The sequence below is a fragment of the Nomia melanderi genome, chromosome 5 (assembly GCF_051020985.1).
Source record: "Nomia melanderi isolate GNS246 chromosome 5, iyNomMela1, whole genome shotgun sequence".
In the NCBI taxonomy this organism is placed as follows: Eukaryota; Metazoa; Arthropoda; class Insecta; order Hymenoptera; family Halictidae; genus Nomia; species Nomia melanderi.
In genome coordinates, this window is record NC_135003.1 from 551,283 (window position 1) to 578,156 (window position 26,874).

General features: G+C 39.9%; 1 protein-coding gene across 2 annotated transcripts in view; it reads left to right on the forward strand.

The window, feature by feature from the left end:
• Nucleotides 1-26,874, forward strand: part of LOC116424836 (uncharacterized) — a 581,479-nt gene that overhangs the window by 209,223 nt on the left and 345,382 nt on the right. For both annotated transcript variants that reach the window (XM_031971785.2, XM_031971784.2), the window contains one exon: nt 2,096-2,185. In XM_031971785.2, the coding sequence (XP_031827645.1) occupies nt 2,096-2,185 (90 nt within the window). The remainder of the gene's footprint in view (nt 1-2,095; nt 2,186-26,874) is intronic.

Genomic DNA, 26,874 nt, shown 5'->3' on the forward strand with positions numbered 1-26,874 from the left:
GCAAAGAATTTACGTAAAGTGATTTTACAATAAAGTATATGTATAATAAAAAAAATTTATTTACAATATGCAGTTATTCAAAGTCGATAAATACAGAGTGTAACTTGCAATTGAATAAAAGTTGCATTTTGATCATTAGGCTAAACTCATTGTCTACCGATAGTTACACAGCAGTTTATTGAAGACCAGTAATTTGTGCCTAACTGTTTTTTAATAAATCGCGCAATAGCAATGTCAACTGTAGTCCTAGTACAACAAAATCATCTTGGGTTTCAAAAATGTAATCACTGTTTTAAGACCATTATTCCAAGACAATTATTAAATCACTTTCTGATTTAAGACAATGATTGAAAAGCTTCTTAACAGTCGATCTGTGAATGCATTAACATGCTATTTGATTACTTTTTATTCAACTTTGATTTGCGTCAATATTGTTGGAAAATATTTGTCGGACTGACAGTGTTTTTCTCGCGATGAGATGCGTCCACGTGACCGCGCACATCGCGCGACCCGGCCTGGCTCCCGATGACGCTCAGAGTCAAAGAAAAAAGAACGTAAAATACTGTGGTCGTAAAATGGAACCGAGTATAGGTCGAAGTTTTTTATGCTATTCTTATCGAGGGTCGTCCGACGGGAGCCTAAAAACGTAAACGCGAATAAATACGCGAAGGAATATCGATCTGTCTAACGATGTATATACCCGCCGCGACGCGCCACGAATATACTGTTTTAATGGAAAAACACTGTTCGACGATCGTCAATCGCTAAGTGCTCGTAAATCATAACGTTCCATACATTCTTATACCTTGAAAGCCGAATAATTCACGCCTATCCCAGTCTACGATGATAATTAAATAATATGTAGTGGTTTGTTTACATGTTTCTTTTTCTCTTGCTTGAATCGACGATAAGATTGGAATTCGTGGTATTTCGAATCGAGTGATTGGATGTGTTGGAGTCTGGCTATTACTGTTTCCAGTTGAGGGACTGTTCCATCGAAGTGTTCAAAAACTTTTGGTATCATAACACTGATTTCTCTAACGTGTACTAATAATACAAAATTGTATACCACGGTATCACTGTTTCTATTACTTTCCTGTATTACTGTCGTTAATATTTCTGCTCCTTGAGTAATTTATTATTTATAGAAGCCTGTACACTTTTGTTTCAAACAACATAGAAATGTATTATATTAACTAACTGATCAGAGAAGCCTGATGGCATCAATTTCGGAATTCTGACAAAACTAAAGAAACTTATCTACAGAAAATTGAATAAAGGGTGATATTTTCTAATTTTGAAGTAGATCGTTGCTTTTGAGTTAAAACGAAATGAGAATTGTTTCTCCGAGGTCTCTTCGGACGCAAAGATATCGAAGCTGAGACATGCACACACCAATTATAAAGTTTCAGGGCGGATCCTGGCGCGAGGTAGCGGGAGAAGCTACCGCATAGTTCTAAGAATCTCAAAGGCCTAACGTTCAAAGTCCTGATCCTGCGTGCTCGTCAATTGACGACATAGTCATTACTAAGCCATAAATTTTACGAATTTTTAGGAAATACGGTTATTTAATTATTCGGTATTGAAAATTTAAAGTTTAACACCACTTGTTCAGATACAATCCAATGCTCAATGAAAAAGAAGATAAGTTCCTGTTTCACTCAATTTTCAGTAAACTAATTTCTAAAGATCTACATTTAAATAAACATGCTTAATCAAACTACTGCTATTGCTTCGTAAATCACGAAGAAAGAAAACTTTAAACGTATATAGTTTCTTTTTGCCTTTCAGATTGCTAAAATTAAACTAAACCAGAAAATCAATCTCTAATCCTCAAACATTGCTGCGGAGCACATGTCATGAACAGTGCTCACCATTCTCCTCGACACCGTAGATCGTAGAACGTGTATAGATTTAGTCTACCGGCCAAGATTTAGTCTAGCCTCCCCCCATTGTTCCCTTGCTAATTTTCTGCGAAGAACAATTTCGTTTCCGAGAGGTCCATTACGATTGCTATAATAGCGCTCATCAAGCCTAACCGCCTATCACCTTTACCTTCGTCTTGTCTAATTACAGGTCACGTTTATTGTTTCAGGATGAAAGCGAGCTCTCGAGCAAGCGGTGGGCCAGTGCGCCCCGCCGCCCGGACAGCCCCTGCGTCCTGGGGGCACCAACGTCTAGGGAGGTACGTAGTAAACTTTCTATCTGTTCCAGTTTTATTTTTTTTAATATCATTGTGAACATTAAATGAAAATTTTTTTATTTTGATATTTTCTTGGATTGTCAATTTTTTCTTGAAAACATTTAATAAATTATAAGAACGATAAATGAAAATAGAGAAACATTTGAAATAATGCAAATGGGAAATAGGAAATATTTTGAAGTAGAACAAATTGGAAATAGAGAACACCTTGAAACACGAAATTAGAGAAATAGAGAAAACCAATAATAATGATAAATACAATAACAATGAACTTAAGACTGAGCAGTATGAGAAATTGAAAATAAAAAGGGTAAAATCATTTTGTCTTTATGAAACACCACTTATGTCATGATTCTATCCTGATGCACTCGTCACACGAGAGTTAACACAATATTAAATCTTTATAGTGCAATCGAAGATTGCCTCACAAGCTGTAGACACTAAAATCCTTGAGGTTTACAGGATGATTTGATCCAAACCCGATAAGAGGATCGCCAATCTGTACCGTTACGTGTACTCTTCGCCATTTTTATCAAACTGCAACCAACGAAGCGTCCTCTCGCGAACGTACCATCACCATTTATACGAAAAAGTGATAATATTATATATCCACATTATGAGTCGTTTATCACACCGCGCAGATTATGCAAAACGTTTCGAGCGTTAATGTTGATGCGTTTTACTGAATCGTAATACGTAAAATGTAGACGGTACCGCGTGTATGCGAGCGAAAACGGTTGTGCCATTTGTCTACAGTATTTCTATTTACGTGGAAGGTCGTAGGCGGTCGCGGGTTGTGAATGTCAGAGAATTGTTACAAGGGAGGAATCCAGCGATGACTGTGCTAATCCTATATTCAAATATTTAAACAAACGAAACGTATGTGAATATGTTGACTGTCGTTGTGGTTACTAATGATCGGAGTTTCCGAATTACTTGAAAACAATTACAATAAGAACATTAATATTGAATAAAATTGTTTAGTAATGTAGTAACTAGATGGTAGTATAACGTAAGAATTATGATACCAAATTATTACTATCCGCTAATTATTTCTCGTGCTAATTATTTATCTTTCCTCCGAAAGATTGAGTAACATTATATAAAACGTTCAAAATTCTCGTGACAGTCAACGCGTTGAAAGGTTGAAAAGGAAAAATCATTAAATTGTGAAAATATTGAATTAAATCACCTGCTGCTCTAAACAAGTACCTGGTACTCAAAACAAAATTGAATTTGAAACGAATTACTGGTATTATTTACAAAATGATATTATTTAGGCTACTGAAGATATTATAATCATTTTAGGTTGAACTTCTAAATATATGAAAAGTCGATGAATGATGACGGAACTCAAGTAAATATAAACTTAAATTTAAAAATCATTCTGTGAACCGAAGTGTTCAAGGTTTCCCATTGCGGAACTTGCCTCAATGTTACTTAATTTAAATATAATTCAATACAGCATTTTTATCATTTATTTGAGAATATTTAGGAAAGACTAAAAGTGTAGTTATGTATCGTGCAATTATGACATTATAAATAATTATAGTAAAAATTAGTACAATTAGCTACTGAACCTAAATTGAATCTAGAATCTGTTTTAACAGAGAACTGCAGAGATTTAAAACGCAATAAATACTTTGATAGAATAAATATATCTGTGATAAATCTGAATTTCTCAGTGCCTATTTCCTTTAACAAATTACTTTCAACCGTATAATATTTTCATTCATTCTCTTTCAACAGTCAACAGTTGTAAACAATTAATACACCCTAACGCTAAGTGTCACAAAAGAAAAAAACTCTTCCGTAATCAAGTCTCACAAAAGCAGCAACAGTGATACAAAATCGTTCGCTATCGAATTCGAATCTCGGTTTCCGCAGCCCGCCCCACACGGTAGCCCCGCTTTTTACCCGCGAGAACGTGTCGCCATTTGTTTACGCCGGCTTTAGATCGCAGCCAGCGATCGGTATCGATCGATGGGAAGCGCGTGTCGATTGGCCGCGAATGGAAACCCGCTCGATTCCGCGCGGTACGTGATGGCACCCGAATCGTGACGCGCTGTACAAGCTTCTATCGACGCGCCCAGCCTTCCTATACTTATATATATGGGATACTAATAGGGGACCGTCGGGGCTGTTAGCAAGAACCGCGGTATGTCGGCACGTCACTCCCGGAAAGACGATTAGCGGCGAGTCCGCGGCTAGGCGTCGATTTAGGTACGTGATCGCGCAACGATTGCCGCGGCCGCGCCAATGAACCCGGCCGCCGGTGGATACCTTGACACTTTCTTGCCCGCGATTTCATTAATCTTTTTCCAACCATCGGCGACTTCTGTCCGGAACAAGTTGGAACAAGATGTCTGCGGTGACTACGGTAGAACTCCGTTTGGTAATTACTTGGAAAAAGGAATTGCTCATTGATCCTGGTCGCTTTGAAGTATGTTGTCAAGGTCATTATTCCCAGCTATTTTTCCATGCGTTATCACTGATCGGTCTTAGTTTCTGATATAGGCGGAACTCTTTTCGGCATTATGTATTCAGTGCTGCGTACTGTTCTTAGGGTGTGCGGTGGATTTAAGTTGGTAGTTGATTATTGCTTTAGATAATGAATGAAATATTAAATTTATTAGTAATATGCTTATGCAAAATGAAAAAAAAAAGATGAAGAACTCGACAAAAATTGACGTTAAATTTTCTCTAAAACGGGACTACGAGTGCATTATTCCACCTTGATCATTTATTCCTTCAGAGTAACAGACTTTGTTTAACATTTAGAATACAATGGTTAGAATTGTCTTCTAGTTTAAAGTGTACATTACATTGGACACCTTGTATGTTCGTAGCCGTAGCCAAGGCGCAGCCGATGTCCTTACGTCCCGCTCGCAGGACTTATTCGCGAGTACGTGGCGCCACCCACAGGGTCGGGCTCTATGATGGGTGTGACTGGTGTTGGTATTCGCGGTGCATATTGCTACGTCCCGGCGGCTACGCGTAGAATACGAGAGAACCGCCTCTCGCAAAAGGTAGTCTTTCTCCTGAACGGCGGCGGCGGCGGTCCGCCGCGTCCGTCTCCGACCGGTGGCTCGTAAAATGCGCGGCTCGTGATTAGACTGGAGACAATGCTCACGGGGCACGCGTTCGCCTGGCAGCGCCGTATTGTGCGCGTTTTTTTCTCGAACGGGACCACTTGATGCCATTTATTTGCATACCGGGTGCGCAACCGGGACCAGGCCGATCTCAAGAGTAAAAGAGAATAAGAGAGGGAAAAGAGGGAGAAAGAGACAGAGAGCTGAAAGGCTCCGAGAGAGGCTCGTGCGTAACAGTAATCCTTTGAAACTGCCTGTCGTGTACCATCTGCCGCGCGACAGCGTTTCCGGCCCCGGGAATGCCACACGCTAAATCGCTCCCTGAGAAATCGCGATTTGACGCTGAATGCCTGGTTGTCGCCAACCTCGGCCGTAAAACTGTTGCTCCTTCGCTGAAAGAAACCCGTTCTCGGGCCCTGCACGGGATACTAACGCCACCGACATGCAATTCTTGGGGATTTCATTGGCTCGTGAATCTCGTTATGTCTCGGCCGCGAGGGTGTTTGAATTGTTTCGATCTCGGGAATTATCTTTCATCGTTGTGAACGATGACTTATCGTTACTTTTTCTTTGCGTCCGATGTTTGAGTCGGATACGTTTGTTCTTTGGTGTCGCAGGTCGGTGGTGCTGATAGTTACGAGGACAAAATTGGGAGTTGTGCAATATTTCTTGCAAGCTTGGAACTATTTTTTAATGTTTATAGCTTTTAAGATGTGATGACATAAAAAATAATACAGTTTTTTGTGGCATTTAATGAGTTTATTGGAAAAATTGTCTATGGCGTCGTTTCGTCTATTTTTTGCTGTTCTTATTGTTTTTTGTTTTATTCATATTCACATTTTGTGGAGATCAATCTTTTGTAGTTTATTAAACATTATGACATAACATTCAGTTAGAATTCAATCTTAAATTTCGTCTAATATAACAGTGCATGAACTATTTAAGTTAAATAAACCCAACGTAATCTAACTGAAACTCAAAATTCGAGAAAAAAACATGAAAAATACCCTTACCTGAAGCCTTGTTCAAAATGTTCATTTACGAATGAAATATGTCCCTACATTCAGAACAGGAATATCACAAATATCAAAACTATCCTCATCTGAAAAACACGTTCGGTAATTTAGAAAAATCATCGAAATCGGTGATCCCTCGTCCACACATTCGCTAAACAAGACAATCGTCACGAGCAAAGCCTTCCCGGCCGCGTTCGCTCACGAGTAGTACTCGAGTCCGGCCGTTAATCGGCGCGATTTGCTTCTAATTAGGGATTCTTTCGTCCCATTATTTGCCATCCGCCGTCCGTCGGGACGGGTATAAGGTCGATCCCGTGCGGACAGTCCAGCAGGCGCAGGCTAGGCCGATAGCGGGGACTATTTACGTCGCCGCGAACCGCTGTTGTTGGATCGGGGTACAGTTCAATTCCGTTACGTGGACGTAGCCGTGGGCTTCCCACGCCAATTAAACATGACTCATTAACGGGCAGAAGCCGGTAGCCGGGATCGATGCCTGGCCGGGAGCGGGCAACCCTTCTATAACTCTGCAGAGGCAATCGGAACTAATCTCGGCCATCCTCTTCTCTACCGGCTGTTCTGCGATGCGATATTACCGCGGGTACCGGTAACTGCATGCTGCCTGCACGCTGCACCGTACACCGGCCACGACGTCCGCCAGACCGCAATATTTCTCGTGGTTCTCGCGTGGTGTGCACACGTAATTGTGTGTAAAGACCCGCCGCGACCGACCGGCCAGATACATTGCTCTCGACCTCCCCTCTCGCCCCACCCCCTCCGCCGTCCAACCCCCTACCAGGCTAGCCAGCTGTCTACGTTTTGACGTTTACATTTTAATTCCGCCGGCCGACGGTAATTAGACGCGTCTGGGAAATTTAGACCGCGGGAACGTTTCGCTTTCGCGTCTTTCTAGCCGCGTTTTTCCCCTCTTTCGCAGCCATTCGATCCCGCCTGACGACCATTCGAACGACTTTATCAGCACGGGGGTCATCTCGATCGAGGGGAAATCTTGAGAAAGGTGTATTGCGTTCAATGGGAGCTTCGGGAATTATCTTTTCCTCGTATATCTTTCTTCTTTGCGCGGTTACGTAAGGTGTGTTTAATTGATGTTTCGTTTCGTCTTTGTGTTTCTGTATCCATTGTGGGTATGAAAAGGTGGGTGGCTGGAATCGTTAGTTCGAGATGGTGTTAGATTGGAAGATGATACTCTAACGGTAGAACTATCGAGCAATCGATTCGACTGATTTGTATTTCATTACGTAAATTTTAAGGGTACTATCTACTGAAATTCTGATTGATTTATATTTCAGAACGAGTATTATGAAATCAAATTGTTTTGTTCTCTTTAAAAGTAAACAAAGTATCTTACAAAGAGAAGAGATAGAAAATTTCAATTATAATGATTGCGAAGAAATGTTGAGGAAGGAATATTATTAGTTATTCATTCAACACGCGCACACGTCAGGGATTCCTTTTTTTTCTCCCATCTTTTCATTTTTCCTTTGTTTATATGGTTACATAAGGTGTACTTAATTGATGTTTTTCTTGTTTATATGATTACATAATGCGTGTTTAATTGATGTTTTCCCTTTTTCATATTTGGATATGTGTGGTAGATAGGGAAAGATCTTTCGTTAATTCGAGATGGTGTTGGATCGAAGGATGATTCTTTAAGGAGATTTGTGGAATTGATTTGAGGAATGCGCGAGGCTTCTTGAAGCTGAGAATCTGTTATAAATGATTGTTTGGATTGTTCGTGGTGATAGGATGAGTCGGAGATCGTATGATTTGGTTTTTAGAAGAAGGAATAGCGGAAGATTGTGGGAATGATTCCTGGGTGGATGAATGTTGAACCGCGCCTTCTCACAGTAGGCATATACCATTGTTCGTAAGTCATCGGATACTTATCGTCAGACAAAGTGAAATAAGATCGAATTGATCTTACCGAATTAGATACATTAAGGAATATTCAATAATTTTTACGTTGTAACGAAAATGTAATGAAATCATTTATTCTTTGAAATTGATATTTTTCAGGTTATTATTATTTCTTTGAAATAAATTTCTATTTTATGTATTTGTAGATGACTGTATATAACAAATAATGTGTCTCTCTTGGTTCAATTTCAAATAGAATTTTAATAAGGCTATTTAAAAAACGATATCTAAGTGATATTTATCTTGCTAGGAATGCAAGTATTGTGATAAAAGGAACTTTAGACATTCATAAAAGTGTGCTAACATTTCTTGCACATAAATATTTGTTTTCTCAAATATTCCTGTCAAGAATAAGTCTAAGGATGACAGATCTTGGCTAATAGAATCATTACATCCTACCATGTCTAATCTAACGATTGGCATACAAGCCATAAAATAAGAAACTAGAAATGATTGATCACTTGGAAATGTCCTATATACTAATGCTTCTTTACCATGATCCATGGAAGAGTAAAATATTATATAGTACCTGTATCGGCTGAACATAAATTAAGGCGATGTATAAATTAACATATCTCTCGAAGTAATGATCTTTTCCCATTAATGGCTTCACACTTTTTAGCGCATAATGACGATCTCCTTCAACTAACGCAATAAAAAGTATACGATTCTAATAAAAACTTTTATTTACAACATTTTTAATACTTACATAATTATATACTACAATTAGAGACATAAATACAAAAAGTTATCAACCAAAATAACTATAATAATATACAGTCCAATCAAATCTAATTTAATCAACTGAAACTCTTCTTAGAATTTTCTTAAAAAACGAAATATTTATTGCAGTAATAATTACCTAATAATTTTTTAGACATTAAAGTTCTCATAACTGTAGCGTATAGCATATAAAATAAGCTTAATAATGATTATATGTATTATTTAACGATACTTTATTCGGAACTGAAGTGAAATATAACTTTCACCCATTCGCACAGAATAATGTATCACACTCGTGATGTATTTTTGTATTTGTCGCGGTGTAATAATAAATATTAATACTTCATATTGGGTTATTATTATATGTTATATAATATTATTAGGTTATATTGTTCATTTTTTCTGCAATACGAACTTCTAAGTATTTTTTGGATTATTCCTACACTGCATCGCCTAACCGCATTTTCCCCACAAAACCCGCGTGAATGGGTTAAGTAACAATATATGTAGTAGATTGCACGGATAACTTTAGTCTTACAACTTTATGCAGGGCAAGCGAAAGATAAGTAACAAACAGGAATACGAAATCACAGTGTCTACAACAAACAGTAACGAGAAAATCAGTACCTCATTACGCAAGTTGCGACCGCGCTTCCTGAAGAAACTGGAACAGCTAGTTCCTTGAAATTTACCATATCCAAGATAATTTTGATTATCAACCTTTTTCATAAAAAATCCGAATTATGTACCAAAATCTTAAACACTAAAAAACGAAAACTACGTATCAACCTCTCGTTATTTGAATAATTAAATTATTCATTTGCAGCTTTCGAATTTAGATATCAAAGCTCGAAGTCTCCATTACGGCGACATTCGACCGTAAAAGTTAGAAAAAAGTAAAAACTTCCCAGCCAGCCAAAGCGGATGAAAACACGAATTCTTCCGATTGGATGGAAAGCGTTCGTTCTTCCAATTGGGAAGCGAAAAACCGCGGTTTTCCGTGCAGACGGGGAAGATCCGGCCGATAGGCTAACCTTTGTACTTTCAGGAATTTCTGTCAACTGCAACAAAATAACGGTACGTAAACTAGTAACAATACCCGTCCCCATCCGCGTCCCCCGTTGCCGTGCACGTATTATGCGAGCATTAACTGTTCGACGATGCCGGGGCCAAGCATCGCTCGGTCTCTTCTCCCCGTCCGAGTTGTCGGCCGGGCCGATGACGCTGGAGGGGGCGACGAGGGGGTGAATTATTGCCCGAAGATTTCGCGATCGCTTCCGATAGTCGTGGATTCCATCGTGGCTATCGTGCTTCCCGCCGCGCCGCGCCGCGCCGGTCGACGACAACGTTGCTGCCTGCATCGCTGAGCCCGTCCGTGGAATCTTTCGTCGTTTGATTGCTCGACGAATTTCATTTTTCCGGAGGGAGACAACACGGGGGATGCTCAACGAGGTACGCGGACATGTTGCGCGGGATTTCAGTAATTTACCGATCCCTGCGGATCGATCGGATGCGTTTGCTGGGCGAAGTGCGCGTCGCTGTGTTCAGGAGACTAGGTGTTGTGGAACTTTTCCTTTTGGTTTGTAAATATTTTCTTGAATCGTTGAAGGTTAAGTATTATTGCGTCGGTGTGTTCCATGATTATTAGGTGGCACGGAAATTTTATTTTTATTTTGTATGATATTTTCTGTAATATCTTTTCTATAATTTCTATAATATAATATTTTCAGCTCGGTTTGTGGATCTTCAATTATTGAAGGAAGTTTGTATTTGTTAGAAGCCTTGTTACTGTAATTATCAATGGTTATTTTACTGAAAATAGTAAGTAATTTGTGAAATTGTACTAATTTGTGCGTCGTACTTGTAGCGCAGTTTGTTAGAATCATTAAGTACCTGGAATTTCAACTTCTGAGTCTTTTTTGGAATCCTCGTAGAGGAAACGCTGCCAGCATCGAGGTGCGAATGCTGGTCACGCAATCGCTGTAATAGTACTTGATAAGTATTAGAATCGAACAGAAACGTGGAAATCGGGACGAGCAGAAGCGATAGAACCGGGAGTCGCCGTCATCGGTTGTTCCTCAATGCGGATTAAAATTTATCGCACTGAAACGCTCCGCGATCACGCGATCGAGGAGCATGATCTCACGTCGCCGAAGATACCCGGCGATCCGCACCTACATCTCTCTGATTTCTAATTTCGATTTCTCATCGGATGTGGGTAAATAGGCAAATAACCGCCCACACGATCCCCCAACGTACGCGCGAGCCGATTCCATATACCTCGGTTATTCTTCTCGCCCGTTGTTATCGGGTGGCTCGATCCTGAGTCCATTTGAGAATCTGACGAAGAAACTGATTTCATCGATTTATTACTCATAACCAATCCGTACGAATAAATAAAAATACGTATAGAATGTGTATTCTGACTTTATCATTGGAAACGTTGCCATTGTACAATAATTGAAATTTTGTGAAAATATTTCTTGCTATAATTACATGGTTCTGTGTGAATTAGAGTGTAGTGGTAATAACGACATTTTGTTCGTTTAGAAAAATATGGTTTAATTCATTTTGTTCACGCTGTTGTTTGAACTTACAATATGTTGCTTAGAATTAGAAAAGTCCGTAACTTCCTTTACGACATCTTTCGTAGAGTTTTGTAATGGATGAAACATTGGAGTCGTGGAAGCTATTATCGGAACGATAAATGAACATGCAAAGTTTTAACAATTTCATAACGAGTTTCAAGTGTTTCGACACTACGGAAATATGAACATCTTCGAATTTATATTTACCTGTTAGACACTTATGTGAGTTCCTAACTCCATCTCGATGATCTGAAAAGCTGTATCACATTATTCAGGCCGTAATCGTTAATTTCGTGTTCGGTGAAATGTTTCTCAGAAAATTTCTAGCAATAATAGATGACGTTATTAACATTCGGATAGAAAAGAATCTATCATACGATATAATTCAAATGAAAACAAGAGATTCCAGGCTGTTAACCGTTAGACCGTGTTCATCAATTATACATACATCTACGGGGATTGAAGATATCACCGTATCATTCTTGAAAAATATTCTATCGTTCCACGGTTTCTCTCCTACTGTTCGATGATTCTCTAAATCAGTGGTTCCCAAATTTCTTTTATTTGTATACGTAATTTTATTGTTTATATTATCAATAAACTTACAAATAAACTTCCAAGGACATAGTGAGCAAAACTGAATACTTAATTAGCATGAAAATTGAATTGCATTATTTATTACATACAACAAAACTAACAAATGTTCTCAAGCTCGTTTCGAAGCACATAGTTTCCTTTACGTCACATTCAATTGATACAGTACACAGTTTCAAATCTGACCTCGCATTCAGCTAACAGTAAATGACACAAGAAGCTTAACAGGTGCCTTGTTCAAAATCGTTCACACATCAGATACCGAAATGCATTCGTTATCATTTCAAAGTAAATATATTCCCATTTTATAACAATAGAACCACAACCCCTCAATCCTCGAAACATTAACCCCCACATTCTCTGACTTTAGCCCAACCCAAAGCCGAAAGCACAAAAATTTCCAAACAATGAGAGAATCTCAAAATTGGAAACCAACTTACAATCAATAATAGCTAATAATGTTCTAACTAACAATTTAGATCACACCTTAAACATACTTCTCAGTACGCCAGGTTGCGCGCCACTGTCTCGAGCAATTAATCACGGCCGATGTGCTCGGGTCCCCAATATCTTCTGTCCGAAATAACGCGCACAGAGCTCGGGTCGGATCGAAAGTTCCCCGGGCCGATTAGAATTTCAAATGGCACTTTACAGGACCGTTCCACGTTTCACGCGGCCGTCGGACATATTGCTCTTCCCGTTATCGCGGTCGGCGGACTCGCCGGATCCTAGGATCGGGATGATGCATCGCGCGCATCATGCGAGCGGAACGCTCTTTCTCTCTCTGCCGCGGCGTGGTGCGGCCGACAATAGATATTCCGCGACGCCCACGTTAGCGGGAGACAAAGGCCTGAATGGCCGGCAGATGCACGGGTTGCGCCGACGTAATGCACCGACGTCCGTCGATTTAGAACGGAACGATGCACCGCGGCTCGTACGTACGTACGTTCGTTCGTTTATTCGTTCTTCGTGACGAAGGTGCGGTACGTGTACCGCCGACCGGCTGTCCCGTCCTTGCGTACACACGTCCCTACTGTACACGTCTCCTAGGCGAAGGACGGAATAAGTGTTCGTATCGTAACAATTTCGGCGTGGAAACAGATGCGTGTTGCTTGTAGATTATTTAATCCTTTGTCCTACTTTTTATTTCACAGTTGTGCTCAATAGGACTACTTCATCGGTAATAATTTACTAGTAAAAGACAACGATTTTATGTTTATTCTGTGTTTACGTTTACTTCAAGGGTTAATGATTGACAGTAGATAAGTGGTACATTTGTAGGAAAAATAAATAGTAACGTTTAGATTTGTCGAATTCACTTGAAAATTTTCATCGCGGGTCGCGCTCGTTATTATAGGAGTTAACTGTTGAGTGCAATGGTTTTGAAACACTTCTCGTCAATTTTTTTGAAAATAAATCATACATATTTGCATCCTTTGCACTCTGAATTTCTGTTACATTTTCCCCCGGTAATTTTGTATTATTTTAGGTGTTTTATTTGAAAGGTATTTCGAAAGACAGTTTATACTTGATAGAAAATAGTGGAAATAATTCTGTTTATTACTATTATTGAAAATAATATAGTAACATAATACAGTTTAAAAATATCACGACAACGAAGCATACTTTTGAATAAATATGATATTCAGTCACATTCGACATAGGGATGCAAAGAGTTAATAGCTTAGAATATTTGTCATTTGCTTTCGATGATTCTGTTAGATCTTTGAAGAACACAATAGGTAAGCGTCGGTGCGATAACTATCTCGTTGTGAAAATTCAGTTCTCATAATATTTGCTATTTACTTTTAGTGATTTCGTTCTATTTTCGAGAAACGTAATAAGCGTCCGCACAGGAAATTTTGGCATGAAACCAAGTACACATAGTTTCTAAACTATCTAATTGTTATTCGTAAAGATAAATTCAGTGTCTTTTAAAATAGATTTATGATCTGTTGTAAAGCAAGTAGATCGTTCAGGGATATCGGGTAGAGTAACATTTCCATTAAAAAAGCAACTCCACCAATAACAGCCACAGTACTTGCTATTGCAAATTAATAAACCCATAATAATCATCGTTGCAGATATTTCTTTAATCGTAGAGATCGAATTTTCTACAAAAATCAGAAATTTGCTTGAATGTGCAACTAATAGAAACACAGTTGCACATTTTCGCCTCGTAAATACTTTTGTCCCTCTTTGTACTGTACGTACATCGCTGGGACATACGTTCGTACGGATCGTGGTTACGTAATTCGGAGAAGAGTACGCGGTCGGAGGAGCGACCGGTGACGACACCTTCCACGGAGAGGCGAGAGAGATCCGGGAGTGTCCACTCCGCGGAGGTATTGGGCCAGCCCACGTTCCGGCGGTCTATGCTTCCACCGGTGGAGATTCGTTGCCCGATACTCCGACGGATTCTGTTCCCCCGGACATTTTTCTGCGGCCACTCGATTCTAATTAGAGAGACCAGTTCCAGATCGTCGATCGATTCGATATAGTCTACTGGTAAAAGTCGCATTGCCTACTTGGCCGACTCGCGGGCCTGACAATTTTAGTTGGTTTCCGTGGTAGACGTTAACTATCATTAAACAATGATGTAAAAACACATTTATTCTAATCTTTTCTTTGCTGGTCTTATTTATTCGAAAGAAAAGGACAGTTGATTTTCGTATGTTAAACGTAGTGGTGTCTCGACAGAAGGTGCTGGTGTATTTATGTATTTTCTTATTTACTAATTCCTGTGAATAAATACATATTTGTAGTTATACGGGAGTGAAACTATGTATAACATTGAATATAATATTTCTTCTTTTTAAATTTCTTTAAAATATTCATCTTTTACCCCAGGGTTAACAATCCACAAGTCCGATTTTCATGTAAGAATAGTTAAAACGTTATTATACCAAAACTTTATTAATTCAAGTCTTATTTCTGTACAGAGAACATGTATTAACCTAATTTAAAGAAACAAGGGCTGATCCTTTTGCTGAAACCACTTTAATTTCTTTCACAATTTCGGCCTGACTAAATATACGTTATCAATTAATTATTAACACGTTGAATGCCGCACGATTTTAAGGTGCAGAATATGCGAAATGAAAAAGGTATAGTATTAAATGATTTCATTGAATTGCGTTGTTATTATCGCAGGTTTGTTTCGCTAAATGTTACCGCATTAGGTAGCGTTATTTACAATATAGGAATGTTTTCATATAATTATCGTTTAATTGAGAGAATTACAGTGACTGAATTACGGTCACCGGTGACCCCCATGACATTCAACGTGTTAACTAACCAGAAACAGATACTCCATACTTATTCCGGCTACGTTCGTTTCAAAGGATAACAGTTCATAACGGAAAAATGATATTGAATATATAACCTAAAAAGGAATCAGTGACATTCACATTTGCGAAATTCTATTTGAAATCATCGCCTTGTAAGGCAAGGGGTTAATCGGGCGTCGTACATCTAGAAACCTGTGTCCACCCCTTTCCTCTTCGTTTTGTCACAGCTCCGACCGCAGGAACGCATTCTTCTTTATCGTTTCGCGTGGCTCGCGGCTCCGAGTTTTACGTCTACGAATTTACATGTCGACCGGCCTGCCGCAACGAGCATCGCATACCACTCGAGGTGTGGCCACACTGGCACACTCTCCCTCTTCGGCGTTCGTACGCATCCACACAAGCTTCGTCGGGATTCGTGTATACAGGGTGTAACCGGAATATATGACCCAGGCTCGGGAACCTGTTGTGCTTGTCCTATGAATCAATGATGATCACGGTAACACGGGTACGAAAAGCTTCCCCCTTAGAGGGTGAAACGCACGCGTCGCGTCGCGTCGCTTCGATAGTGTTCGTGAGATTAGCAGAATGAACGAAGTGGATATATCCAAAGTAAAATTGTGTGAGCTAGAGGCATTGTACTGACAGTGAGTGTATTCTTATTGATGGTTCTACACAGATTAATGCGAACCTTATTGTACGCGAAAAAGTAAGTATGGATTCAGAAGACTTCTACAAATGATTTATGTGTCACGACAATTGGCACTACTTTAGATTTGGTTTATTTACAGTGTAGGTTTTAGGATTATATAGAACGAAGAGGACTGTATTAAATTGAATAAACGAGAATATTTGGAAAGTGTACGTTAATGTTTTTTTTTGTAGTTCGAATTTGAAAAGATTGAGTTTGAATTTAGGGTCCACGTGCCATCGAATGTAGCTCGATTAAACTCTATTCCTTGCTTACTTGATCTACTAAAATTTCTCACAATTAGTTTATAATAGGGAATGCGCCTAGTGGTAAATATGTTCAGCTAATTTTTAAGGGATGTAGCCAAAAGGGAAGGAAACTGTTACTAAAATGTACTATTTAATAATTTAAACAATGCACTAACTTTATTTCGTCAATTGTCAGATCTATGAATCTAACTACATATCTGAGAAATCATAGCTCCGTTTAAAAAAATGTAGAAGAAACGAATGGACATCAGAAAAATCAAGTCAACAAATCACACGTAAATATTCCAAAAATTGCAATAATTAAACAAACTAAAAAAGAGTCTGAGAGAACACACTAATGGATACAAATAAAACGAAAAACATATTTCATTTCGCGCGCCTGCAACGCGCCTCTCCCCGAGCACGAGACAATTCTCGATATCCCCGGCAACATCGTTTATTGCAGTCAATAAATTACAATTTCATTCTAACGACGAGGCACGCACCGGGTGGCTCTGCTTCGCGTACACCTTGTATAAGGTTTACAGTGACGCGAGCGAATCGGTGGTTATGCCGTACGCATATATTTTCAAACGTTAACGCACACATAAACGCGGCCGTTTCAGCGTGGCCGGTTCCTTTCTCACGAGCGCGCGCTTTTACAAGAGGAGGAGGCCCCCGCCGCCGCGAAACGCGTCGGGACGAGGCGTGTCTCGCTCGATTGTGCCCCCACGGGACGGAATTGCTTTGTCGAGGCTCTCCGGTGGCTTTTGTCGAAGGCATAACTCCGACGATTCACACGCGGCCCACGGATTCTCGATCTTCGATGATGATCTTTCCTGGTGGCGCGAGCGCGGACGCGCGCATACCTCCACGTGGACGGTGGAGCTGCGGCTCCGTGTGTTTGCCGTGGCCACGATCGCGCCTACTTTCTTCGTCGATCGCGCGCACGAGGATCTATCGCCGACGCGTCCTTCGGTGGACCGACAGGTGGATGGCGGCGCTGATTTATTGCTAGTTAATTATTGAATAAGGTACTTTTCTGCTTGTTTAGGAGAATTCGTTTGTTTAAGTATGAAACACAGTACTGATTGTTGTGGCCACGATGGCGCGTTCGAGGATTTATCGGCTATACATACTTCGGTGGACCGACAGGTGAATAGCGGCATCGATTTTTGGGTAGTTAATTGTTCAGTAAGGTGCTTTTGTGCTTGTTTAGGAAAATTAATTTATTTAAATTTGAAAAGTAGTGATGATTGTTCTGGCCACGATGGCGAACACGAGGATTTATTGGCGAAGCGTGCTTCAGTGGATCGGCAGGTGGATGATAGCGTCCGTTTCTTGATATGTACTTACTTACTTATCCTTCAGCCGGCAGTATGATTTTTCAACAATGTGACAGTCAATATGGGTTACCTTGATTCTTCATTGTTGTGAGTTTTGTAAAAATCTGAAAAAATGTCGAGATACTTACTGTAGTTCTTGCAAAGGAACCTTTTCAACCAGCACATGCCCATTCTGATGAAACTTATGCGATACATAAGACACTTCTCAAGAAAATATTCGACACGTATTTTTTCTCATCAATCAACATCCACTTTGAAGGATTGAAAATATTCGTCAAAGTTGAGGGTTAGAAGTATATTTCTTACGATGTCTCTGAAACTAAAGGGTGTAGAAAAGAAATTTTCTTTTTAAATTGTTCGCTCCAAAATGAGCAATTTAGATGTCTTTATTGCGCCCCTCAGTTTCAGAAATATTGTAAAAAATATATCTTCAACCCTCAACTTCGAGGGATGTTTACGCTCGTTCAAAGTGGATGCTGGCCGATAAGACAAAATACATAATAAATATTTTCTTGCGAACTATATGCTACAGAAATGGCGCCTCGACCAAATCTTTATATCATTTTATAATACAAATTAAAAATCATGGTAAAATTATGAATAAACGAGAGTTTCAGCAGGCCTTTAATGGTTCGTATGGGTAATAAAGGGTTAATTGTTGAATATCAAACTTTTATACGTGTTTGAACGAATTGTTTTCTTACGTTTGAAAATATGATGATTGTCGTGACTACGATAACGCGATTACTTCTGTTATGTTTGAAACACGTTGACGATGCTTGGAACTACGATGGCGCCTATAGTTTTCGAGAATCTCGGATCTATTGTCAACGCATCCTTCGCTTGATCGATAGGTACATAACTACTGATACTACTGAATAATAATATACGAACAGATAAATATTGATTATGATTATGTTTGCTTCAAGCATTTACAGATTCGTTAACGGGATACTTAACGGAACGATTCTACGCGTAAGCGCTTGGATTAGATACGTGCGCGCTGTTACGTCATATCCAATGCATAATAATTATATAGCATACATTATACGGCATAATAATTATAATGTTCAAAGCAAGTATAGAGTCCGTAAGATTCATCATTTAACAATCCTGCTTAACACGTAAGTGCTACAGTTGCTGAAACTATGTTGAAACAATACTGTCAAACTCCAATAATATTGAAACTCTGTCTACCTTTTAGTTACACCATAAAGTTCTGTTAAGGGGTTATGTGAAATAAAATAATACACGCGTAGAGTATATCAGAGTAATAGTTATATTTATAAGGAGATGTTAAACGGTGAAGAAACTATTGGTAGAACTCGGTGGTTACAAGACGGGCGCACAGTTAGAACTAAGTAAGGAAAAAACTGCCACGACAGTACATGCGTCTATACCTGGAGTACTCGCAGGCCCCAGACCCTAATTAACCAATAACTGCAAGGATGTGGGGTTTTCCAAAAAACGGTATAAGCATGGTAAATGCTTTAACTTCAACAAGTTCAGTTGTTAAAATTATGATTAGTTTATTCTTCTCTTGAAATTTTATGAGTGATTTGTAATTCACCAGCAGTCCGAGAGACCGACTGTTTCACTTAAGGGTTAAACGATCAATCCTTTAAAGCCAACTATCAGTTAATCAGTTTAACACAAAATGCCTTATAAATCGCCTCACGCTGAAAAACCTTCCCCTTCTCTGCAACAGAAAGAAAAGGAAGAAGAAAAAAAGAAATAAATTCGATTCGCTCGAACAGTGCCGCATCTGCTCGATAGTTCAACCTGCTTCCGGAAGATCCAGCCGACGCGATTCGTCGTAGCCGGCGACGCGAGTGCTCGTTACCACTAGGAAGAGGAAGGTGCCGCGTAAAACGCGAATATTTCTTTTCGTCTCTGGCTCTCTCCCTCTCTCCCTCTGCACACCCATCCCTTTCCATTCCTGCGAAATATGTCGAGTCAGACGCTTCCAGCCTAGCTCGCAGTCGTAACATCTGCCGTCGCTGATTGTTGAGTAGCGGTGCCCGCGGACGCATAGTTGGCTCGCGCGTAGCCGCGTGTCATCTTTCACCGCGGCGTGTTTTATTGCGTTTCGTCGCTAAATCATACCGTATACTTCTCCCGGTGAATTCCTGCGGACGCGCGAATTACACGGTTACGGGAGAAAGGGCCCCGATAGACGCGAAGACTCCACTTGTCGTTGATTTCACTTGTTCCGTTTCGATAGGCGATGCCCGAGCTGGCTCGGTTCGTCTGTTGGCTGCTAGACTGGGGTCAAACCATGGCGTCGCGTCACGGACCGTCATCCGCGAGGAAAAATCAGCTACATACGTGATTGTCGATTCACCGCTAACACACCGACACGTACCATCCGCGAGGCCGGTTTTGATTCGCCGGTGACGATCGTCGTGACAAAGTATTCTTTCGGGAAATAACGCCCGGTACTTGGGCTTGACGATCGTGACGGGACCGGTGGCATGACCCCTAATACACGTCTTTATCGTACGCGGCTAGGATACCGACGAGTGAAATTGACAACGAGCCGTGTTGGGTGGTGCTTAACCGATGATGATATGCACGACTGATGGCTCGAAGTGTTCGCGACCCAAGAATGAAAGTTAACTTCGACCCCTCGTATTCCACTTATTTTCCGTACGATCGACTATCGAATATTTACGCTTTATTCGTTTAGTTTGAAATCTTTGCGCTCTGAGTAGTTTTTGATACAATTAATTAACGGATGTCTGTGTTTTGTACTTTTAAGTTTAAGCCTTTGCCTTTTGTAAGTAATTGAATGCTTTGGCCGCTTGTTAGCTTAGCTATTTGTAAATAAATAGCTTTAATTTGTAACTTTTAAGGCTTATTTCTCTCATGGTGGATTGTTCTTTGAGCAAAGTTTTTAATGTTTAATAGAGACACAGGTGCAGGTGTTAACTATAAAAATTAATATTTTCTCAATTATATTATCTGGAAATCTGAAAACTCATTTCATTCAAAACTAGTGGCTGTCCGAGTGACGTTTCTCAAGTCGCGCTAATCATATGCCCATCAAAACTTCAATTACCGGTAATAATTTAGATTCTCTTAATTACACTAACTGGAAATCTTAGGATTCATTTCTCTTGAAACTTCCATTCCAAGCGAGGTTTCTAAAGTTATACTAATCACACACGTGCGAATACTCATCAAAACTTGGCTCATCAATAATAATTTAAATTCTCTTAATTATACCGGCTACTTCACGCATTGCCCAACTACAATGCGCGATGAAAAAGAGAATGGGCAGTGGGAATAGGTCGGAGCACTTTAGCAACTCATCACCAATAGAAGTCCAATCAGCCAACGCTGACTGCAAATCCGATAGGTTACGCTTTAGCGGTAATAATTAACAGGAAGATTAATGATCCGCTGAATTATTACCACGTGTCACTGTCCATTAGCACTTAAACCGGTTCCACGATTCGGTCTAAAAATGTTCGTTTGGCAGCCGCTGTTGGCCGAAGATTGCGAACAAGGATCGGATTTGTTAGCGCACCGGCCCGGCTTCATAAAAGACCCGTTCCCTCCGCCAAAATTGCCTTTCGTCTTCGTTTTCGCATTCGGACGGCCATTCGACGCCCATCGCGGGCTCGGGGCGCGACGAGTCAAGCCACCACGTGATTTATTGTCCATCACCCGCGAGTCAGCGCGGCCCGGGGCGCCCCCTGCCTCGTAAACACACGTCGCAAGATCGTCGAGCGCGGTTCGGCTGCCGGTGAACCGCAATAAACTTATATCGACTGACGTGTTTCGTACCACCGAGCTGGGTCCCCCGTTCGGATGAGCTTGATTCATACTGGCGGTCGAAGGTACGGTCGGGTCACAATCAGTCACAATCTAGGACAGCGGTTCTCGACGCGTTCAGGGCGCAGCCAATTTCGGTGTGCTCTCCGTTCGAGCGGCGGAGAGTAAGTTGGCATATACGGAGTAATCGTTTGTAATGCATGTGAAACTGAACCCCATTTACGCATAGAATGCTTCAATAAATTACATTAACCGTTTAGTCCCACGCAGCGCGATCGCACTCTTCGGATTTCACGTCGAAAAGACATACTTCATTCGACCACTTTGTTAACCAGCTAACTGTATATGACAAGTATACATGTAATCTTAACCCTTCGCACGCGGAAGCCTTTGAACTATTAAATATTTAATTCTTTCAACAACGACTTATTTATCTTTTCAAATAAACATGTAGTTATTCTTCGTTTTACTGTAGTTTTTCATTAAAATCCGTCATAGATGAATTTGCCCCGCGTTTGATGAGAACAATTATGCATGATCACCCCGGGGGAGTACGTATAACCCACGTTTTATCATATACACGTCATTGCTCGATCTTATTAGGCGCCCTGTAAGATCTTATTAAAACTGAATTCTACGGTTAATAGGTTAGCTTTGTTGAAATCATATAATTCACTGTCATTTCTCGTAAATTTTATGAAGTACTTGTCATCTGTAGCTTCCTTTCGCGCATCAACTAGTCTCAGTTGACGAGCAAATCGAATCTGCGGTTGTCTATAAATTTTCTACGATCAATAGACTTTCATTTGATTTTATCGAATTGCTGTGTGAATCTTTCGCTTATTATAACGGATCGGTTCCATCATAGGTTTCTTGACTATTTATAGAAGTAAATTCATTATAGAGCAATAAAATTTTATTTATTTCCTATTTTTTTCATATACGGACAGAGAAATTTACACTAGAACAACCGAGCGTTTAACGTGATATATGGTCTATAACGTATATGGTCTTTATAAAAATTGTAACAATAGATTTTTTCGGTTCCTTCATATGTTTGTTATAGTATTCAAGTGAAACTATTTATTTTTCAAGTCGTTTCAGATATTTAACCCCTTTAAGATATTAATAATTGCGGAATAAGAAACCTGAAACCCGTCATTTTGACAGCTGCGATTGTTCTAGTGTTAGCCGAATTTGACTCGATGACTACACGTTAGAATGTTAAGTTTCAGGTTAAGTGTGGAATTTACTGGATATGTTTATGCAGACGATTCCGTTTCTATCGTTCCATTGTGTCCACACTTTCGATTCGATTCGATCCGGACACGCCTTCTTCGCTCCGCTCGCTTGTTATCAGTTAAGTGCTCGGCTACGTGAACCTGTTGAACGGTGTCCCGAACTTCATGAATGTTTCAGCGATGTTTGATTTCCTCGTTATCGGTGCCATCGTATGTTTCATGCATTTATGGAGCCTGTGACTGGTATCGAACGGAATATACAACGTTTAACTAAGAATAATGAAGTTCTTGCGCTTGGGTTGAGTTCATGGATTTGATACCAGGGCTGTTCGATAAGCGAAGAGACGAATGGGTGGTGGTTTTATTGGGCTCATTCAATGAATCTTGTAATTTACTTGTCTGTTCCTGAAGAGTATTATGCTGTGATCGTATTCTGGAGAAGTGGACTCAACTTCGTGAATAAAATTTAATGAGGTGCTTGCTCCTATCTTCTTTAAAAGTATGTTACTTTGAAGATATATTGCCTCTAGTTCTTGAATAGAACTACTTTAAAAACTATTATAAAAACCAAAAAATATCTTCCTGAAGGTTCCCAATCTTAGTGTAGAAGTTACTATGAAGACTTTAGATGGAAATTAATAAATATGAACAACGTTTGCTTCCTTTAAGATGACATAAGCAAATTATTTTTGATAAACTAGCTCCCATGACAACTAAACTGCAGACCTTTATTTACATTAAACTTCTTAGTAAAACAATTCGAAAAATATAATTACGATAAAACAAGTGTTTTTCCTAAGAAGCATTAGGGAATTAAAATAATTAAAGTAATTTAAATTAAAAAGCACTACATTTGAAATATTTCACACATTTCCTCGTACTGTATGCAACTTGCGCAGCACCACGCTATCAAATTTTCCATTAACACCTGGGAATTCGCAGTTCAGTGATAAGCAAACGTTCACGACAGATGTCGACGACCTGCGTTCTCGAATATCGACGAGCCCGAGAGAACAGGTTTCGTTTGGGATGCTAAACAGGAGCGAGGTGAAATTCAGCGGCGATTATGATGTCGTACAACAATGTGCGGTTTGCCTTTCGAATTACGACCGGCCAATTCGTCGAGTTAATTGCGAGTTCGGCGCAGTGTTCGTACCGAAATCCGGGCCGTGGCACCTTTCCGTCGATCGATTAATCACACGGGAGCATGACGGTCTGTAATTAAATACCATCATTCGATGAAACGGATCCGTGGTCGCAACGGACGCGATTTCTCGATGTTTATTCGACCTTACCGCGGCCGGCAAGCCTGCAATTACGCCGGGCCGACGATCGATCCCCAAATTAGGTGATTGACAGCCCTGAACGCCCATCAGATCCTCTCAATCCGATCATCGACAGCGTTCTAGAGTACCGCGGGTTTTTGTTTTCGTTCGCCACCTTCAGCCCAATTCATCAGCCTGACTAAATATTTATTCGACCATTTACCGTACGATAATTGCGCGCATTTCTCGGTCCCCGTGAATCGGCCGGGCCGATTCCGACGCCCGTTAACCCATATCGTGCATTGTCTAATGAACTGTCTCGCGCGGACGTAGAAGAAGGCCAGCGTTTCTATTTGGAGAAATCGGTGCTTTCTATTTTTCACGAACCTCCCGAGCGCGGAGTCGAAAGCATCCGTGGCCGCGTTAAGTGTCACAGCTGTGTGTTTTTTATTTAGGACCGCGGAAACTTAATGAGATTACCGTTCCCGTTTTGGGCTGTCTGCCGCCGCTTTCTGCTTTGTTATCGCGATATCTTTCGTTTATGGGAGTTGGCATCTTAGATTACCTTAATAGCCTAAGCGAGACTCTTTTCATTTAGTTTAGCTAATTATTGTCAAGAGAAACACTTTGGTACACGTAGTTGTAAAAGATTCTAATTCCTTATGCAAAACTATTTGAATATTTTCGTATACGACTATTCTTCGGGAGAGTTAAAGTTTCTTAATCTGGTGCTTTTCTTTGAAGAAAATTATATCTTTCGCAAGGATCTTGCTTTATAGAAAATTAAACAGTCTCCTATATAACATCCTCCTTCAAGATAATCAGAATTTATAAATAGTGAAGTAATAACAAAATTATTTAAAAACCATTGTCTCGTCTCCAAATTTGAATAAAAGTTCTAAATAACCAAAACAACAGGCGCTTCAGCAATGTGTCAACAATTATACAAAAATACTTTTCTGTAATTTCATTCACTCTTAAATAATTCTAACGCATTGACCGCAACGTCACCCACACACATGTGACAACTTTTTGTGATATAAATACTATCATTTATTTACAGATACAAATTATCTATAGAATCTTTAGAATCGAATCAAATTTCGTTGGCTCTACGAGATGCAAGAAAGTTGACAGAGCAATCTCTGTGAAAAATCTTAACTTTTCAATTTTTGTTTCCTTAAAACATTTGCTATGATTATATAAGTAATTTGACGAGTGCCGAATAACATATCAATGCGCAGGGAGAGCAATCCACGCGCGTTCAGTCGGACAGGCGTTGCTACCCTCGAATGGCTGGCTACTATAAAGACATTACAACAATAATTGTCCACGGATCACAGGCCAGCGATCCAGGGTCTCTGGTTTCCCTGGAATCTGCTAAAATCCACGTTCCGTCCGTAGGAGGGGCGAACCAGTGGACCGAATCGGCGCAGAGCCAGATAATTTTCTCGTCCTCCCCCTTCGGCCCCGTGCCGCCTCCTCCGCCTCTGACCGTGCTTCCACCGGTACGCTTTTAATTGACCCACGAATCGCACGCTATCATTCAGATCTAAGCGATCGTGGCAATGACCCGGTGACCGTAATGATCACGTAACGATCGACCACCGGTGAGTTAGATGAGATAACGAGCCGTGATATCTGGAATCCGAGTTCGTGAGCAACCGTGCCGCGCTGACTGATTCCACGGAGGGAATCGTAGCCGATGGTAGACAGTGCACCGGTGCGCAACATGTACGCATATACAGGGTGTACCGAATTTAATCCTTAAACTATCAATTATCATTGGATAATACGTCCCAGAGTAATTCAGAATTTCAATTAGACTAACACGACAGCTGCTTGAATTGCAGCGTTGTCTATATCAATGGTAGGTTGGCGTCTATTCTATGAAATAAATCGATTATTTGATTTAGTGATACGGTTATTCTATTATTTGAACTTTTTCTTACAGTTTACGCCTGGTTATTCATTTTAACTTAATCTTGTTCCGAAGTACAAGGAAAAGATTAAATAGTCTAAAGATTAACACTAAAGCTACCGGCAAATTAGAGTGAATTGTATACTTCAAATTTTTATAAAAATTAAAACAATACGTTTCTTGAGATTCGAAGAGTCTCCTAATCTTGTGCCTGTATAAATACACAAATTTAATTTAAAATCTCTCGTTGAAACGCCTTCATAAATTACTGTAAAATAAAAATTCTAAAATGGGTCAATTTGATGTCAATTGAAAAAATCGATGTTTATAGAAAGTTCAACTGTTATCTTATTAACCCCTTGCTCTATGATTGATTTCTTAACTATGATCGATACAACTATTTTATTGTTGATCATTCATTAGGATAGGAACAAATTTGAATGCTTCTTTGTGTACGTTTATTCCAAAGGTTAACGATTGCTAATAGAACAATAATTAGTTTATGTTAAACAAAAGATGAGTAACACTTGTAAATGTACAGAGATGCAGTTCGCATTACTGCACACAGAAGGTCGATCCTGTTTATCTAGCCTATACATACATACTTTTTATCGCGTGGTGATAATTTCATGTCGTAAGTATGTCTGAATCGTAATACAATAAAAAATTGTTATTTAATATACTCAATTCCTCATTTGAAGCTTAACAGCGATATACAATTGAATTAACGTTTTGTTAAACTCCCTAGCAGAGTATTTGTTAGCGAATTTTATATAACATTTCTTTCTATTCTGTACCTGGATTAAGTTCTTACAATTTAGCTGTTCAAGTTAAGCACACCCTGTATAGACATACACATGGGTAGACCGTATTTCCGTAGATCTTATCTCATGTGAAACAGATCAGCGCCGGTGCAGGATCGGGATCCGCGGCGCAGCCTGCTC